The sequence below is a fragment of the Gadus macrocephalus genome, chromosome 15, assembly GCF_031168955.1.
Source record: "Gadus macrocephalus chromosome 15, ASM3116895v1".
NCBI lineage: Eukaryota > Metazoa > Chordata > Actinopteri > Gadiformes > Gadidae > Gadus > Gadus macrocephalus.
This window is the reverse complement of record NC_082396.1, coordinates 14,351,755-14,371,558: the sequence shown is the minus strand read 5'-3', so window position 1 is coordinate 14,371,558 and position 19,804 is coordinate 14,351,755. Positions and strand designations below refer to the sequence as shown.

Sequence of the window (19,804 nt, the reverse complement as noted above, 5' to 3'; positions counted from 1 at the left end):
CGTACTCCCGGCAACTCGTTGTCATGAAAACTTTGCTCCACACCCTCAGATTTGAGTCCGTTGGCGGCTCCATGGTTGGCGGTCCCAAGGATGTTTTCCAGCGGGAGGCTTTAAAAACCAAAACAGACCATCTGTCCCTGTCAGCTTTATCGTGTAATGGTGTAGCCTCACCAGTTCGGGTGTTTGGCAGCCGTCTTTAAGAGCTCTGGGAATAGATTGGCTTTGTTCTTTCAGCTTCCCTGCCATTGTACAGCGAATAATAATGCGATATCCTTGAACTATTTTCGTTTGAATCCCGATTCTCTTATTCACTGACTCTGCTTTATGCTGCAGTCTATATCACGTTAAGGACAAAACATGCCACCCAAAAAGCAGCAGAGAAAGCCCACGGCGAACATCTCCAGTTCCCTCGACCTGGAGTCGGAGGACATCAGCCTGGAGACCACGGTGCCCACAGAGGACATCTCCTCCTCCGATGAGCAGAGGAACGGGTCGCAGAAGGTCACCCGACAGCTGATCGAGAGGAAAGAGCTGCTCCACAACATACAGCGGCTCAAGATCGAGTTGTCTCAGAAGAACCTTGCTATAGACAACATGAAAGTCGACCATCTGACCAGTGTAAGACGCATCTGAAAGTCCTCACAAGAATCTAATGTAATCTATTGTTGGAAAAGGAGGTTGAATAAAGTTTTCTCCTTCGTCGTTTCAGATTGAGGAGTCGGAGGAAAGACTCAACGATGCACTTCACCAGAAGCAGGTCTTGGCCCTGCGATTAGACAGCCAGCTGAAACTAGCCCAGGAAGAGAACAGGTAAGGGAGTCGGAAGATGTGCTTGTTACATGTTGGTCCAACAATATTGGGCGATCAATTTAAATACTTTGATGTTCTGGTATTGCACAATGGTTGACTTATCAGAAGTTGATAAATTGATATTGATATATGAATATGATACATTTTCTGGTTTTAAAAACAAAGCATATGTGATGAATTAATATTATCAGTCATTTGTTGAACTCATTAATCCTATTCTTCAGCCTATGGGACACTTGCACCACCACCTCAAGTGGCTCTCTGCATGGGTAGTCGGTGCTGACTCTGCCTCTTTCTGCTCCACTCTCCTCAGGAAACAGCAGTCCCTGCGTAAGCAGGAGATGGACGGCATACTGCAGAGGCAGCAGCAGCTGGAGGAGACCAACCGCCAACTGTGTGACAGGGCGGGCCAGCTGCGGAGGTCCCTCAGGGAGCTGGACATCTCCCAGGCCAAGTACCAGGAGCTGCAGGCTCAGCCCGACGACAAGCTCTCCATCCCAGAATACGTGGCGGTGAGTGTCGTAGGACCAGGCTCCTCGTTCTGGTACTGATGTGGATCTACAATTTCAATCCATACGGTGGCTCCTCAAACACACCAACCATTCAGCTATAAAAAAAAAAAAAAAAGGCAGTTATCACATTCTAAATACTGTATGTTTAAAGGGATATGCATAAAATAACATCAGTGTTGAAAGGGAAATTGTTGTGTATGTGTGTGTTGCTACCAGATGCGGTTCTATGAGGTGGTGACCCCCCTGCGGGGCCAGCTCACTGACCTCCAGCTCAGGACCGGGGGCCTGACGGAGGAGCTGGACACACACAGGAACCAGAGCAAGACTCTCATGGAGGTGCAGTGTGTGTGTGTGTGTGTGTGCGTGTGCGCGCATTGTGTTTTCATTGTAAACATTTCTTTACTAATCTATGTTCCTAAACTATGATAGCCAGATATTATTTTCCATTCATCTTGATGTCAACGTGTCTTGACGTCATCAAAAGTGTTTTTCATCTAAACACGGCTGCATGGGATGGAAATGAGCTTTTCTAAATGAAAGGGTACTGTGTCAGTTGGTAATATCAGTGCATCCCCAGTATATACGATGCTTTTCTGACAAGGTAGACATGCATTGAGTGTGTGTGTTTGTGTGTGATACAGAGCTATGATGAGGAGCGGAGGCTGCGTACGGAACTTGAAATGCGTTGTCAGAGACTGACCCTGGATCTGGCCGACACCAAACAGAACATCCAGGAAGGAGATTACCGGCGAGAGAACTACCCCAGCCTTAAACGGTGTGTGTGTGTGTGTTTTTTTTTTGATGTGTTTGTGTTAATGTGTGTCATATGAATCACAGTTGTGACTCATGGCGCTACAGGGGTGCAGTGGTGAAACAGAGCACAGATTATTTTATAATGTTACATAATGTTAACATAATGTTTTTGGGAAACAATGCTGCAGTTTGACTAATGCTTTGCTCTTAAATTGTTTTGTTTTTGAGTGTCGGTCTATGATGAATCATTGCCAAGTAGGGAAATGATTAGCCTTCCTGGAACGGACAGTAAGGATAGTAGCCTTCCTGGACCGGACAGTAAGGATAGACAGGAAAGCAGGTTGGAGACAGGAAGGAATGACAACAGTGCTTATGGCCACCGTAGTAAGCACACTAGTGGATGGAGCCCAATGTGTTGTGGTTCTAATGCTGCCTTTGTGCTGGGCTGTGGTGGGCCGTAGGGAGCGCGATGGCTTAGAGGTGGAGGTGAAGGAGCTGAGGAGGCGAATGGAGACCCTGGACCTGGCTCACAGCGGCCAGAGCAGAGAGAAGGATGGTCTCAGCAAGGAGGTATCTCAAGCATACACAAACCGAATATATACACGCTCAATGACTTAAAAACAAAAATGTACACACGCACACGCACACACACACACACGCACACACACACGCACACACACACACACACACACACACACACACACACACACACACACACACACACACACAGAGACACACAGAGGAGAGAATGATTCTGTTGTAGTTCAGCTGTCATATAAAACTATTTAAGTTACATTATTTATATCACCATCACCCACTATCCTCCCTCCCATTCAAACCATGTCAAGAGTATTGAAATAATAACGGTAATGTAACAGTGCCGTTCCCCCATTCGTCCTGCAGGTGGCAGCGTTGCAGCAGTCGGTGAGCCTGCTACAGAAGGACAAGGACTACCTCCACAGGCAGAACATGGAGCTTAGCGTGCGCTGTGCACACGAAGAGGACCGTCTGGAGAGACTGCAGGTCTGCAGGGTTGACCCCTAGTCCCCTCACTTTTGTTTATGATCATATGTTTTATTACTCTAATATAACATAATTAAATGTGTTGTTGCTCTCATGCATCCCGACCTCTGAAGTCCCTGTTCCTCCACCTGTGGCTCAGGTGCAGCTTGAAGACACCAAGAGGGCCCGGGAGGAGGTGTACGAGAAATATGTCTCGTCCAGGTTAGCAGCGTAGCCCTCGGCCAGGCTGGGGGGAGGGTGGTACTTAAATAAAGCACAACATGCATAGTGCAAGATTTGTGGCTATTTGTTGGGGTTACAATTCTGTTTGTGCAGTCTGTGTGAATAGAATAAAAAGGCATTGCTATTTGGTAGGGCCCGACCGATTCATCGGCCTGCCGATTTAATCGGCCGATTATAGCGTTTTTGAAAATAATCAACATCTGCCAAAAAGACGCAGATTACAACCAATTATTATTATTATTTTTATTTATTTTTTTTAAATGTTATTGCGCTTAGTATCCTGCAGATTGCGCTCCTACTCTCCTTGCTAACTAACAACTTTAGCTGGAGTAAAAAAGAGGAGATTGATTTTTACTGTACAACACGAAAGCACGCTCGCTCAGGCAGCTGCGCGCTCACCTCGCCAATGTACACAAGACGCGTTGTTTGAGCATGTTGTGCCTGTTTTTCTTTAGGTCCCAGGCCATGTTAATTTGTTATACTGTAGACTCTAACAGTGAGACCATACTGCTCAGCACGCACGTGTTAGTTACTGCTCACGAGCGCAGCACATTGGGAGTTAGTTATTTATTTTACATTTTACATTACACTAATTTTTGACTGTAAATGTATTCTAAAACACTCAAAGGTTCTGTATTCAATTCACATATTCGTCAAAAGTGATTAAAGTATATTTAAGGTATCAAAAACTACTTTTTTTTGTTTTGTTTTTAATCGGCCGATTAAATTGTAATCGTACTTTTTCTCTGAAAATAATCGGCATCGGCACTCAAAAATCTATATCGGTCGGGCCCTTTGGGCGTAGCAGTTCCCATAGTCCCCCGCCTCTATTACAAACGCATTAAGAGACTGAACATAAAAAAAAAATAAAAAAAAGACCTTTTCTGGTGTGAGGTCCATGTTCAGGCAGGAGGGTCTGTCCTTCATAACGGTTCATCCCGTTGTTCATTATTCTCATGATGTTCTATTGCTCTGTCCAGAGACCAGTACAAGAGCGAGTATGAGGCCAAGCTGAGGGAGGAGCTGGAGAGCATCAGGCTGAAGACGGGCCAGGAGATAGACCACCTGCAGAGGGCCTCCCGGGAGATGTACGAGAGGGAGAACAGGTAGAGAGACGCTGTCCCGTGTCAGCGGGGCTCAGCCCTCCGTGCTCTGGTGTTGTACACTGGGACGCCTTAACCGCTGCACCACGTCCAAGAAGAACATTCACTTGGGTTTATTTGGGCTGTTTTAGCGTCAGTGGGGTGAGCTTCACACGCTCCTGGAATACATTGGAGTCCATTGGTTCAATATTCAGTCCGTGCGATGTGAGATGCATTACCAGAAAAACACTGTTCAATGCTTTGGAAACCTATGAACTTTTATATTTTTTTTTTTCAGTGATTAATGTATTCTGTTATTTAAAAGTAATGGGTGCAGATTTGAGTGAGACAACATAATTTCCCTCAAAAATGTATCAAAACTATTGATATTGATTTGGCAATGATTCCCCGTTGCCTTGGAAACGCATATATATGACAGGCCAGACATGCACGTCTTTATTTAAAGAGCCAACGCCTGGTGGTATTGCTGGCCCCACCCCCTTCCCAGACACTGCCTCGGTTGTATTGTACAACCGATGATTCAGCTCACTTTACTGGACGTCTCATGAGATGTAAGATATATCTCATCTTATCACAATACAATACGATACAATACAATTCCCCCACAGCTGAATCCATTTCTAAACTATGTGAATATAATACTGTGTATCTTTCTTTATGCCAAAGCTAACATTCACATTTGTAACTTAAAATATGCATTTGACTCAAAGTTCTTGTTGTAGTCTTGTTGCTGGGCCAATGGAAGACAAAAGATGAGGATTTTCATCATGTTCAAGACTCACAAATTACACGCTGTTGGTTAATGCCTCGGACAGCAGCAATTGACATGGCTGTCACTCAGTTAACTCCAAATAATAGAGCTTTGCATTGCTGTAAATAGAGCAGCAGCACATAATCATAATAATAAGGATGTTGACATAAAACGTGTGTGTGTGTGTGTGTGTGTGTGTGTGTGTGTGTGTGTGTGTGTGTGTGTGTGTGTGTGTGTGTGTGTGTGTGTGTGTGTGTGTGTGTGTGTGTGTGTGTGTGTGTGTGTGTGTGTGTGTGTGTGCGTGTGCTCATTCTAGGAACCTGCGTGAGGCGAGAGACAACGCTGTGATGGAGAAGGATCGGGCGGTGGGCGCCGAGAGAGATGCTCAGTCCAGATACGACCAACTGCTGGAACAGTGAGTGCCACTGTTCGATGCCCTCCCAGCCACTCACTCCAGCGCGCCGCTCCGCGTGGGGCTGCCCCGTGTGATATTTACTGATAGCCCCTCTGTCGCAATTCAGTCGTCTTTCAGGGGTTGCTTTTACATTTTGTTAAAAGATGCTCAGTTTACTAATACCCTCCAAAACACAATTCTCTCCTCGACCCACCTGCATAAATCAACTTTTACGACCATGGATAATATAACCACAGGATAAAATTGGATTTGTTAGTCCTACGATAAACACTTAATGTTTAATAATATTTTATTATAATTATGGGTAAAGCCCCCCTGATTTGACTCTGGGGTTAATGCTCTATAGGCAAAGTAAATTCCCAGCGGTGTGAGTGCACCTTCAGCTATGTGCAGGTCGGTCTTGCCGATCTCGTTCTATGACAGGCGTAGGGACTGCTTACTTGACCGGGCCTCTAACAGCAGAAATACTTGAGGAACGTAACGTCTGGCAGCCAAAACAACCTTCACCAGTCCCCTGTCCCCTCCCTACTCCCCTATCTCCCGACATTAAAAACAGGAACTAAAAAATTGACCAAAAACGATGCGATGTGCAAATCAAAAGGAGAACCGGTACTCTTTATTTTTTGCTTTTTTTTTTATAGCAAAGCTTTTAATATGACTCATATCTTTGTCGTCATCAGTGCAACAGTTGAGGGGAGAGAGCCAGGAGGGGGGAGGTGTGTGTGAGTGGTTGTGTTGGGGGAGGGGGGGAGATCCTCAGAGGGGCAAGCTGGGGCAACTGTTTAATCTGTCAACGTCCCCCCCCCACCCCCAGCATTAAGACGTGTGGTGTGTTGAAAGACTACGAAGGTGAAGCGCACTATGATTAAGATCCCATCTGAAATATAAAGAGCAATGCTTACATGGAATGAAGCCACACAGGGAAGCGAGGTGACACACAGACGCTATTGTGAGACAGATGTCGGCCCTATTTGGAAGGTCAATAGGTAGAAGTTACAATCGCTCAGAAGTGACATGAGGCAATTTTTTTGAACTGATTTCCCTCTCGCCATGGCAGCGAATTGTTCTGTTTTGTTGTGAATTGACGTGCGTGTGTGTGTGTGTGCTCGTGCTGACGCATGTGTACGTGCGCATGTGTACGTGCGCATGTGTACGCGAGTGTGAGTAAGTCCCAATCCGGTCATATGTCGGGGGGGGTGTGGTGGGAACTGAAACGGTGTGTGGTTTACCTTCCTTTACCACAAATCATGAGCGTTGTTCTGTTATGTTGGAGCAGTTCAGTGTAAGGCCATGAGGTGACATGTCCATGAATTACCAACATTACCGTCCTCTCAAAAGGAAAGTGCACCGCTTCCCCTCCTAGAGGTTGAGTCATTCTCATAGATTGAAGTAGTCCAAGCATTAGGATTTCACCTATGCATTCTGTTTCTTGTCTATGATTGCGATATAAGACAAACGGTTGGAAAAAAGTGTCACATTTATTTTTCTCTCGTGGTTATTTTTGTCATTGTCTTGAGTCAAACCAAGAACAAATAAAGTATCAGTACTTTTCATTTGATGGAGTTTCCTGTACCCACACCCTGCCTTGCCTGGCTGTAAAGAAGTGAGCCTTTTATTGTGTCACGTTCTTTATAGGCCTGTTAGAATCGAGCTCATCCGTTTATTTAGGAACATTTTGATATCAATTTTTATACATTTGAGGACTGTTTCGGATGTCATTGCATAACTGGAAACACACACACACACACACACACACACACACACACACACACACACACACACACACACACACACACACACACACACACACACACACACACACACACACACACACACACACACACACACACACAATCGATACACAGCTCCAAACAGCAGCAGCAGCACTGTGCTCCGCATGTACACTGACACTGCAGTAGCGACTTCAAATGCCCCTCATTTTTGAAGCTCTGTACCACCAGCTGTTGGTCATTCCTTGCGACCCCCCCCCCCCCCCCCCCCCCCTCTCTTGCGCTCTCTCTCTCTCCCTCCCTCTCTCTCTCCCTCTTTATCTGTCTATCTCTCTCACCCTCCCTATCTCTCTCTATCCCTCCCTCTCTCTCTCTCTCTCTCTCCTTCTCTGCCTCGCTCTCTCTGATCACATTCCCACTCGGCAGCTCCATCGCAGGCCAGGAACGACAGATGCCCCGCCACAAGCCTTTAACCCCTTCACCCCGCACATGCCTCTATTTTTGGGGGGCAAAGAATGAAGCGGACACGATTGATATGGCGTCAGCCAGCATTCCCAGAAGGCAGCACCGTACACAACCCCTCTTCCTCCTATTCAGGGCATGTTGCCGAGTGCGGAACGTTTGACGTAAAACGGCCGGAGAATTGATCACCCAATATCGATTTCTTTGGGGTAAGGGGGGGGGGGGGGGGTGTGTGTGTGGTGTATCTCCAGGGTAAGGGACACCTCAGGGGGTGTAAATAAAACGCGTGCTCTGGGACGCGGCGTACTTCGGGCCCTCGTTTTTATGTAAACAACGCGGGCGTTGTTACGATCGATAGGATTGGACAGCGGGGGAACACACCTCCGCCTTGCCCTTTGGGAGATTATTTGTGTTGGTTTGAGACGCTTTTAGCCGCGGCCGCCCACTGACAGGGAGGCACGCGGACACAATGCTGATCGCGCCCCAACATCGCGAGAGCCCTGACCCTTCCGGGCCGTCGGGTGCATGATGAAATCCATAAGGGCCGGCTGCAATGGAGAGTTATTAATATTGTCCACCAAGTGACTCTCTGGCCCCAATTACGCCAGCCGGCGGGCACGTGGCCGAGGGCGTTCGCCTCGTGTGAACCTCCGTGCCGGGCTTGTATAAGGGAATGGAAACGGCCTTTCTCCACCTTTTTTAAATGAACACCTTCACCAGCTGCCAACTTCCCCCCGCATAATGAAATGTAAACGTAGATTAGCCCAGGAATTCCTTGTCCGTTTTCAAGCTAAACATTTTTTCAGGAAGTTGTCTTATACATTCAGGAATAGATCCTTTCCTCACTGCTATAGAAGTGGTTTTGTTTTATACTCATTAGAAATTGGTGCTTTAAATTCCTCCCTTCTCAACCTGAGGCTGCAGTTGTACCTCTCCACCGGTTAAATGAGAACCCAACCACATTCATGGAAATGCGAAGAAAGGAGCTTATATATTTTTCGGGATAATTGTAGCAAGATGTCCTTTTCTTTTGGAATATTCTATTTCACATTCTTCATATTTTTCGATTTCTATGCTTTCATTTTGATAATTTTCATGTGTTTTTAGACTGTGAAATCAAGTAATTAATCCAGAAGGGGAAAGCAAATGTTTTTCCAAACAAGTCCAGGCTTAACCTTACCTGAGCCCGGTATTTTGTGATGCAGAACCACCTGGGAAGTCGTGCTGGGAAACTGTTTGGAAAAGTCAAAAAGTACTCAAATGCCGCTTTTCCACCGCACATGTAGCTCGACTCGACACGACACGACTCGACACGGTAGCAGCACGGGTGCTTTTCCACCGCAAATAGTACCTCCTGGACGTGGGCGGGGTCGGCTGCGCGAAAGGGCCGTGACGTATTTGTGTACGCGACGCAAACAACAAATACGCAACCCACACATGGACAGAACCCACATAACAACAATGGAGGACATCGATCGCATTACTATTATTAGCTGGCATGTTGAAGAAGTTGGAGAAGTGGAACATGTTGGCTGCGCGCTGCTATGGATGTTACCAGCATGGTTGCCATGTCGCTCTCGTGACTTCGTCACACTCTCTGGCCAATCAGTCGCCGGCCGTCTGCCGACGTCACCTTTTAGCATCGGCTCAGCTCGCTTGGAACCTAGAGCGAGTAGGTACTAGAAAAAGCAGCCACTTCAGGTACCAGATACCATGGTACCGCGGTGGAAACGCAAAAAATGCGAGCTGAGTCGAGTCGTGTCGTGTCGAGCTGGTACCATGCAGTGGAAAAGCGGAAAAAGAGTACTTAACTGGTGATTGGATTATCCATCTGTCCAACACGTAGATCACGTAGTTCCTTTCTTCCAGCTTCCTCGCAAAGTAATGCATATTCCTAACGTGGAGAGAATTGTATTTCTCGGATAACAAATCTCCAACGCATGCCAAACGAAAAAGATTAATCAGTCACTGCAGGATTTATTATTTGCCAAAGAAAACATCACTTTAATGTGCAAAAGGTAACGCTAAAACAAACTTTGCACAATGCTAGATGGATACTACATATTTTGATATCATTAATTTAAAAAACACATTTGGTGGAAACCAACCATGCAATTCGAGTTCCTTCCATCTCTCTGATTGTCAGAGTTAAATGCCATGATCACTTGCTTGTGCTGGTATCTTAATGAAGTGTTTGTGTGTGTGTGTGTCTGATTGTGTGTCTATGTGTCTGTGTGTCTGTCTGTCTGTCCAGGTACCGCCAGCTGCAGCTGGGGACGGACAGCCGCGTGGCCGAGCTGTCCAACCAGACCAAGCTGAGCTCGTTCGAGGCGGAGCGGGCTCACATGGTCCAGGAGGAGACGGCCAAGGCCCTGGGCCTGTGCCAGGTGGAGTGCGAGAAGCAACAGAAGAAGCTGGAGGTATGTCCCTCACACCGATAATAGACGGCCTTTCAGGGGCTGGCTTCCATAAATGGTATCATGTGTGAAGTTCACATTATGTCGAATAAAAAATTATAATTTAGAAAACATTCTAAACAAAATATTATTTTAAAATTCTTATTTAAGTAACGACAACAAAATAATGCCATCTTGAAGGTGATGAGCTCTTTGAATGCATTACACTGTACCCTTCAGTCACGACACTACCAGCAATCGACTATTACAACATGGGTCAGAGGTCAATGATCGGTCAGTTATCCAGTTCTCCTTTGTTTCGGAAATGTCGTTTGATTACCAAAAACTTCCCGCCACCATGTTTAGCAGACGCTCTTACATCAACATCCACAGCGTCGCCGGCATTCTGGTCAGAGCGTTGACACTGAGGAACGAGACGAGCGTACACGCCGTGATAAAGGGTCACTCACCCGGAGGAAATTGGCGGGCGGGCGGCCACAGCAAAAAACTCAGAGTCCTTCTTATTAAAAAAAGGAACCCTGCGCTCTGGTCCTTCTCAGATGCTGACGCAAGAGTTCTACGGGCTCCAGGCGGTGTCGGAGAAGCGCGCGGTGGAGCTGCAGGCCCAGAACGCCGAGCAAGCGGCCCGGCTGCAGACCTATGAGAGGCTGGAGCAGGAGCTGGACCAGGTCACCATGCAGGCCGCCGAGAGTAAGGGCCAGGACCCCCTCGACCCCCGCGCCCCCCCTCCCTCACCCAAACACTCTCCCATCCAACCCCCCCCCCCTCTCAATCACCCCAACACTCTCCCCTCCAACCCCCCCCCCCCCCCCCCCCCTAACCCCTCAAAGAGGCCCAGACAGACAGAAGCTGATGCAGTGCGTTTATAGCAGATTTAGGATTCTTTATCACACTCCCATTTGTGTCTTGATTAGATTCCAAAATGGGGCGCTGTGTTTTGTATTAAGGCTGGTGGATCAAATCTGTTGACATGGAGCGCTGAAACAGAGTTTGATTAGGGTGTCATTGGTTAGTTCATATTTCATGTCTGTCTATGCCAATTCACATGCAGCTTCACTTTTGTGAACCCTTACATACTTTTAAAACGGCAAATAATTGTATGCAGAGTTGTTGTTGTTGTTGTTGTGCCAGTATTACTAAAAAAGATGAGGCTTCGATCACAATATTGTGAAACTTCTGCTCGCAAATAGAAGTCCCTGGTAAGAGATTCCCCAGGAATATGTTCACAACAGGCCTCGCTCGCCGTAAAGCCAGTACCCTGTGACCACTTCGTCAGTGAGCCAAGGTTCACGAGCAACTTCCTCTCTCCCCAGTCGAGAACGAGGAGGAGGCGGAGAGGGTGCTCTTCTCGTACGGCTATGGCGCCAACGTTCCCACCACGGCCAAGAGGAGACTCCAGCAGAGGTAGACACACCCAGCATCTCCTGGCTGATCTCGGCTGGTCTGGTCTTACCGGTTTAGCTTTTTGTTTTGGTAGTGTTTGCACAGAATAGACTTAAGTCTTTTCACTATAGGACTGGGTTCACTATAGGATTTGGTACACTATAGGATTTGGTACACTATAGGATTTGGTTCACTAAAAGATTGGGTTCATCCGGTCCAAAAAGTATGAAATAAGCGTGCCGAGATCCGTGAACATGCAACATGGAAGTTCTCCTCTGCATCATCCCCCATGAGAACCATCGCATCACAAATCGTACTCCCATGCGAGCATCAGCTATTTCGATTCAGACACAGAAAATCAGTGAATCAAATGCCGCTGCGCTATGTGAAATTATGTACATCGATAAACCTGATTGAGTACAGTTATAGTCTGTTGTGTATCGATGAATTTACCTGAATTCAGGGTTAGGGTCAAGCATCTCCTCACTTTACATTAAAGTAATATCTTAAAGAGGCAAAACAAGATAATATTTATCAAAAATAGAACCAAAAAACAAACACTATGCATCAGCCATGTTAAGTAGCCGTTCCTTAACATGGCTTATGCATTTTGTTGTTATTTAGTTCCATCATGTTTTTATTATCAGAACATGAATAAGCCTGGTCCCAATCAGGCACAGATTCCCACACGCAAACATCGTCTGGTATCAGTGGACGTAGCGTCTTCAATGGCCATCACAGACAAGTGTCCGTGACAGTCGGGTGACGGCCCCAACGTCAAAAGATGCTCCCCATATCACCTGCAGCCATCCCTGCTTGGCAGGCCTGGCCTGGCACCGGCCCAGCGGATCACTCCCCTCGTCATGTTAAACGCCCAACAGCGTAGTCCATTTCAAATGGTTTTGCTCACATCTGTGCTGCAGTTAAGCTATCTCTTATGCTAAGACTTTTACCCATCTCCAAGCTGAGCTCTGCTGGTATGGATTTACTGTAATGTGAGTAAGAGGGGGGGGGGGGGGGGGTATTACTAGTTGCAGATGTATCTACTTCTTGTGATGTCGCGTATTGGCTTCACATTCAAAGTAGCTTTCAGCAGGTCGATTACTGAAGGCGTAAATACAAGTTGCTTGTCGTATTTGTTAATGACAGCTTGGGTTATCGAGGGGGACTCAATAATATGCAACTGTTATATATGCAAAATAAATAGTGTGTATGTATGTATGTATATATATATATATATTATACTACTGTCTCAGTTATGCGTTTTATTTTAACATGGTGTCTAAATATTAATAACCCATTCATCCAGCGAAGGCAGTTCTATGTCCTCTTAATCTATGTTGTCTCCAGAGGAAGGAAAAAAAGTGAAAGTTAAAAAGTGACACAGCGCATATTTCATGATCATGCAGGCTTAACGCAAAAATACCAGCCCCTACAGGTCATACACTAAGATAGGATGTTCTATTGGTGGGTGGCTGTAAGTTCCTACCTGCATGACACCTAACTTACCTGCTCGTGTGTGTGTGTGTGTGTGTGTGTGTGTGTGTGTGTGTGTGTGTGTGTGTGTGTGTGTGTGTGTGTGTGTGTGTGTGTGTGTGTGTGTGTGTGTGTGTGTGTGTGTGTGTAGCGTTCACCTGGCTCGCAGGGTGCTCCAGCTGGAGAGACAAAACACCTCACTAAGGAGGGAGGTGGAGAAACACACCACACAGACAGGTCACATCTCTGAGGAGGTAAGCACACACACACACACACACACACACACACACACACACACACACACACACACACACACACACACACACACACACACACACACACACACAGAGAGAGAGTGTTCCCCCTTTACACCCAATGATGTTTTCATTGGGTGGAAATAGAAATGCGGGGCCGCTGCTTATGCTCCCAGTAAGCATGACAATGGAACATTACAATGGAAAATATGATGGAATGCATAAAAGTGACGCTTAATAATAACAAGGGCGCCCTGGTGGCTCACTGGGCAGAGCGCGTACCTTATAGGCTCAGTCCTGAACGCAGCGACCCAGCTTTGAATCCTTCCCGTGTTCATTTTGCTGCATGTCCTCCCCTCTATCTCCCATACCTTCCTCTCGATAATATAAAAGCATTAAAAAAATGTTTACAATAAGAACATGCCGTCATACAGTATTTACTGAAAAATATTTAGAATAGATTGATTCTCAATCGTCTCTATAATTGTTTCTATGATTGTAAATTTGTCTATTTTCAAGAATAAAACTGCACTTCCCTCCTGTAGTAAACTCATGTACCACTATTGGTACGCGTAAAGCAGGTTCAATAGCGTGTAGGGCCACTCCTAACTGAAAGGTTCTAGGAAGGCCAATGTCTGAAGTCTACCTGTAGACATTGTTGAGCACGATGCCCCGCCCCTCCCTGGTCTTTAATTACATGTATCTACATAAGATAAATATCACTCTAAGTGGCTTTGGATCAAAGCATCTAGGCCACAGGTCCTGCTGTCACAGTGGACCAGGAAGATGTGTGCTTCAATTTCATGTTTACAGTGAGCACTGGGGCTCTCCTGTGGTTTGTGAGTTCAGCATATTACTAGTGGGCCTCCTTTCTTGGGCTGTCTTTGTCGTGGATATAAAGGTGGTTTTTCAACCAAAAAAGTAGACTCGTGCTCTTTTAAGAATGTGGCTTTCGTCAACAACATCGGATGGAACCACCACAGATCGCTAGGCAGCCATTTGTTTCTGGATGTTTTCTTTCTCACAGTGCTGTAGTACTATGTCGGCGTCGAATAAGAAAAAAACAAGCATTCAAGCGCTAATATACACATGCTGCTTCCAATGTCATTCATTGCTGCGTCCTTTCGCCTTTCGGAAAAATAAATCACGCTTTCTAAGCTGTCGGTGGATGCAATCTACACGCTGTCTGCTTCCAAGCATCTTAAAGGCTTCTCGTGAACAAGGTGTGTGAACCGGGAGTCTTAGAAGCTGTCAAAGTGGCTGACAGCGGGTACCACAAAGGCCGTGACAGACACGCTCGACTCTCTCCCGTGACTCATTACACCAACCACCGAGGGCTGGTGTTTGTTATGTTTGGCCCGTCCTGCCTGTGTTCTTTATACCACTACAGTCTCTCTCGAGCCTGTGTGTGTGTGTCTTACCGCATCACGTTTGTGACACTCGTGCCGTTCGGGGCCAACATGTGGGGCCCCGTGAAGGTGGGGATGGTGGTGGGCGGAGCCTGCTAATTAAATAAGCCAGCCATTCACCTGTCCAGGTTGATTGATTGGCACCTGGATTGCCACATGACTCAAAGGGCATGAAAGAAAGAGGGTGAAAAGTAATGTTATCTATTCACAGGATAGTCCATGGGTGTGCACCACTTAGCCGCCCACATATACGCCACTCTACCCCCACACCCACATCCCGGTTTACTCACCTGCGATACTAATAGGCCGTAAAAATAGATTATCAAGTAACGCCGTTAAAGATTATGTAGCGTTGTAGATTATGTTATCTGAAACATATGTACACAGCGATCGCATTGCGCATTGAGGCGCATGTCGACCCGAACATTGTTTACGTTTCGATGAAATTGTAGCACTGGGTGGGTTCTCAATGAATGTTGTGATTTATTAATAGCTACCGGTTTAAGGGAGGTTGAGTTCTGCAGTTAGTAATGGTTTTACATTGGCTCACTGCAGAACAATCGTATGTTTTTTTGTTTTTTGTTTTTATTGGTCCTGTGTCGCCCTGATGCAGCTGAATGCCAGTCCGACTGCTTTGGCTCCCAGCCTCAAACCGGTCACTCCCCTGGACCGACATGTGTTTATTGTTCCCGTTGCGTTTGTGATGTCTGTGTTGTCTGTGTTATCTATCCGCCTGTCTGCGTTGTCTGTGTGTCTATTAATGGCTGTTGTGCGCCACGCCCCGCCCCCTCAGCTGTCCACAGCCAATCGGCTGCTGCAGCAGACCCAGCAACCCTACAGCTACCTGATAGAAACCGTGCGGCAAAGGGACGCGCAGGTCGCCTCCCTCAAAGAGCAAGTGGCCTCCCTGGAGGACAGCGTGAGGTAAAAAAAACCGCGCACACACGGACGCACGCACGCACGCCCGCACACTCTGAGACGCTCGAACCAACCCCCCAAACCCCCCTGACATTGAACAGGGTTTTTCTGTTCTTTTCTGTTATGGGTCTCGCGCATTTCCAGCTTACGCGCATTAAAAGTTTAAATATGTTCAACTTTGGCCTGCTCCTCTAAAATAGTTATATTATTATAGTCTATATCTATTCTGAAAGGAAAGCGATTCTATCCCCGCTAACCATGCAGGTTATCTCTCTTCAAGTGCCCGGACTGAGCGCGTTAGCCTAGCAGGAGGCCCTCGGATTAAAATATAAACGAGCGGGGAGAGGGGATCACACACACAACCTTCCCCTTAACCTGAGAGGGGAACACACACACAACCTCCCCCGTAAACTAAGAGGGGAACACACACACAACCTTCCCCTTAACCTGAGAGGGGAACACACACACAACCTCCCCCGTAAACTAAGAGGGGAACACACACAAAGTCTTCCCCTTAACCTGAGAGGGGAACACACACACAACCTCCCCCGTAAACTAAGAGGGGAACACACACACAACCTCCCCCGTAAACTAAGAGGGGAACACACACAAAGTCTTCCCCTTAACCTGAGAGGGGATCACACACACAACCTTCCCCTTAATCTGAGAGGGGAACACACACACAACCTTCCCCGTAAACTAAGAGGGGGAAACACACGCAGTCTTGTGTGTCTACTGTGTTGTACTTAAGCAAGTCTTTATGGTCTATCGGTCTCTCGTGTCCGGAGCACAGGCCACCCTGAACAGGAAATACAACCAAATGCAAAAGAAATATTAGGAAATCTGTAAAGTTCCCTGATATCTGACCTTGTCTTATGAATTGGGTGAGAATGCATTGAGTTACCATTACCCTGTTGTTGTGACACAGGGGTGTGTGTGTGTGTGTGTGTGTGTGTGTGTGTGTGTGTGTGTGTGTGTGTGTGTGTGTGTGTGTGTGTGTGTGTGTGTGTGTGTGTGTGTGTGTGTGTGACGTGTGTGGTTTCTCCTTAACACTCTGCGATCGCAGGGGCCTCGGTGAGGCAATGTAATGCACATGCTCCGACGTGCACCAGCCTTGTTCATAGAGCCAGCTGATACCCTACAGGGAGATGCTGCCCATGTGAAATATGGGAAGAAATCGTGTGAAAAAAGTGCTTTTTAGAGGCTTCCTTGCATGTGAGTGACACTGTGTTACCATTAGAAGCAAACCACACAAACCGGTCTTGTTTCCCCCAATAAATCCCGAGAGGTACTTCAATTTCTTGTATTTTCTTACTTTATTTGACTTGTGTTATGTTCAGAATTTATACCTTTTGTGGTTGCCGTTTGGAGTGAAATGGTTGACTGAAGGCTGATGGATTGTTTCTCTTTGCTGTCTGTAATTATGTGCATCGGCGCTTCTGGTTGTAATTCTAAACATGCATGAAGGTCTACCTTCCTATTTGTAGCCCAGATTGAGCCTACTTGAAAAGACCCGTAGGTGATGGTTGTATCTCTGTGTATGTTGCATCAGCTCCCTGCGGAAGGAGCGGACAGCCTTGCAGCAGGTGCAGAACAAAATGGCGGCGGATTTGGAGAGACTTCTCAACCACAGAGAGGTACTCCTCACCAGCTCATCAAGAGGGGCCGTCCAGTCAGGTCCAACCGGCTCATTTAATCCCACTCTAACCAGCAGATGAGATACAGGAGTTAGGATTGATCCTGTTTGACCTGCCACTGCTGTTACAAGAGCAAGGAATCTCAGCCTGTGGTATTCCAAGTCGTGTGGAGTAGAGTTGAACCGATATACCTTCTCTGTAAGAGCTGTGTCACAAGGCCTGGCCTGAAAATAAAAAAGTGAATAGGAATTCAGCCCTTATGAGACTAGACTCAACTTTTTTATCCAGCTGCCCAACAATATTTATAATTATTACAATCTTAACATTTGTGTTGGATTCTTGACAAAGAAACACAAATCGTATCGCCTTTTCTGCCATAGTCAAATATCTAGTCAATCGTCAGCTCTAAAGATGTGTGTTTGCGTGTTGTGTCTGTGTATGTGTGCGCGCATGCGCTGCATAGGTGAAAGTCTGGAAGTGTGTGTCTCCTGCCAAATTGTAGGGCATGAGCTACGTGCCCCTCTCCCAGACAGCTGTTGTGTAGCCTGGCTGCTTGGGATGCCGTGTCAGTGTGAGAGAGAGAGAGAGAGATTCAGGGCAAGGGCTCACGTCTTCAAGGCTGATAAATCGACCCCAGAGACTTTCCCCTTTAACCTGCCGCCACTCCGCCACTGCATTAATCTGCATAGGCCCATTCGCATTTCTCTCATTGTGGGATGTTTGTAGGTTAGGCCCGGGGTAAATATGTCGGACCTCCATCGGACGGGGTAAAGCATGTCGGATGTTTGAACGATGAACGCAGTGGGAGTGAAAGAGAATGCAGATTAATTTTGAGGGGAGGAGGAACACAAATGGTGCTTGAACTTCATTGCGTGTGTTTCTCTCTCGCGCCCCTACCGTCCCTCTGGTCACAGGAGTTTGCCGTGATGAAGCAGGTGCTGATCAGCATGCGCTCGGGACAGGGGGACGAGGCAGGGGACCGCCCCACAGGCCCCGGGGGCCGTCGTCCAAAGCACCACATCGGAGCAGAAGAGGTCGCGGAGGGGCCGGCCAGGCCGAAACCCACCGTGTTCGTAAGTGTCTGACGTCGCTGCTGGCAATTTCTGTCTTTGTCTGCTAAATTTGTGCGAAATGTCTGATAAAACGACATTGTAATTGGTAATATGTTCAGGTTATAATAAATCAACAATAACGTATTCAAATAAATCACATTTATTTAAATATCACCTATAACACATATATTATTGCATTTGCGCTACGTGTTACATGCTGTTTAAATGGTCCCTGGCCATGTTGTGAGGTGATCAAAGGCATAATAACAATTCTGTCACTGTACATCCTTAAAGTGGCAGGGTGTAGAATACATTGGCATCTAGTGGAATGGATTGGGCAGAAATTCAATATAATGTTTATAAGTATTTTTTAATTAGTGTATAATGTCATGAAAATACTATCTGAGAATTATATCTACATGGGGAGAGGATCCAATCCCACGGAGCCAGCCATGCTGCACCGTCATGTTTCTACAGTAGCTCAGAAAGGACAAACGGCTTCAGCGAGGATGCATTTGAGCTTTTTTTTATCATAATCCCCATCTCACTTGTAAACTATGACCTATAGTTAGAGGGACTAAACAACTACATACAAATTATAAATCTATCAAGGACACTCATCATGACACTTGACACTAGGCGACTAAATGCTGTTGCAGACGATGATATATTATTGTAGGTACTTTATGGGCCATTGCAGGCCACTGTAGCTTCTCATACGTTAATGGAACCTCATCGCTAGATGCCACTAAATCCTACATACTGCACCTTTCAGTAAAAAATGACTCTGATCGTGGCTTTATGAAAACAGTTTGCAATGATTCACGACAATCAAGCCTTGACAGGAATAATTGGAAGGGACATGAATTTAATTGTGTGAAGACAAAATAGTGACGCAATTTTGTTAAACTTTTTTGCAGACCAAAAAGGAGGTTCCAGATTGGTATCGGAATAAACGCAACACCCAGCCTAAATGACGCATGGTGTTACTGTATATAAGTATGTTTGGACTGTTTTATGTGCTGAGCCATGTTTTAGTATATATGAAAGAAGAATTATACATGTAACAATACTATCAAATGTCAATCTTTTGTAATATTAACATAAAGATTTTTTTAGAGATTCTTGCTGGTGGCTTCTTTTGTTCAGAAGGTCTTCCGTCTGTAAAACCAGAAGTATCACCTTTTCGATAGAACACTAATTCCATACTGAGTCACTGGATAATAATCCATGTGTCAAGACACAATGAGACTTGGCACAGCCGTCATTATTATTAAAGGTTGGCAGAGGTTAATTCAAGGTGGGCGGACGAGTTCCAGCCGGTAGTCCTGTGATTGGTAGCCTAATCCTTTCAATCATAGATAAATAGTTCTGAAAAACTGTGGCCTTGTAGCAAAGCTGTAAACGGTAAACGGTTTTGTAAACTGTAAGTGCGTTTTAATTCCCCATAGGACCACTCTTCAGGCACCAATGTGGA

General features: G+C 46.2%; 1 protein-coding gene across 1 annotated transcript; it reads left to right on the top strand.

Moving 5' to 3' along the window:
• The first annotated feature begins 16 nt into the window (after positions 1–16).
• pibf1 (progesterone immunomodulatory binding factor 1) lies at positions 17–19,450 on the top strand. Its single transcript, XM_060073635.1, has 18 exons — positions 17–618; positions 710–810; positions 1,124–1,322; positions 1,539–1,658; positions 1,964–2,097; positions 2,537–2,645; positions 2,979–3,098; positions 3,238–3,299; positions 4,301–4,426; positions 5,491–5,589; positions 10,036–10,201; positions 10,738–10,888; positions 11,512–11,602; positions 13,209–13,311; positions 15,514–15,644; positions 17,191–17,275; positions 18,190–18,348; positions 19,248–19,450. The coding sequence occupies exons 1-18, from the start codon at positions 358–360 to the stop codon at positions 19,302–19,304; spliced, it is 2,274 nt and encodes a 757-aa protein (XP_059929618.1). The 5' UTR covers positions 17–357; the 3' UTR covers positions 19,305–19,450.
• Positions 19,451–19,804: the final 354 nt, after the last annotated feature.

What these genes read in the sequence shown, in the direction of transcription:
- pibf1 (XM_060073635.1), top strand. Translation starts at nt 358, where the DNA reads ATGCCACCCAAAAAGCAGCAGAGAAAGCCCACGGCGAACATCTCCAGT. An exon ending in AGCAACAGAAGAAGCTGGAG is followed by an intron (nt 10,202 to 10,737) that starts GTATGTCCCTCA and finishes GGTCCTTCTCAG; the next exon opens with ATGCTGACGCAAGAGTTCTA. An exon ending in CAGGTCACATCTCTGAGGAG is followed by an intron (nt 13,312 to 15,513) that starts GTAAGCACACAC and finishes CCGCCCCCTCAG; the next exon opens with CTGTCCACAGCCAATCGGCT.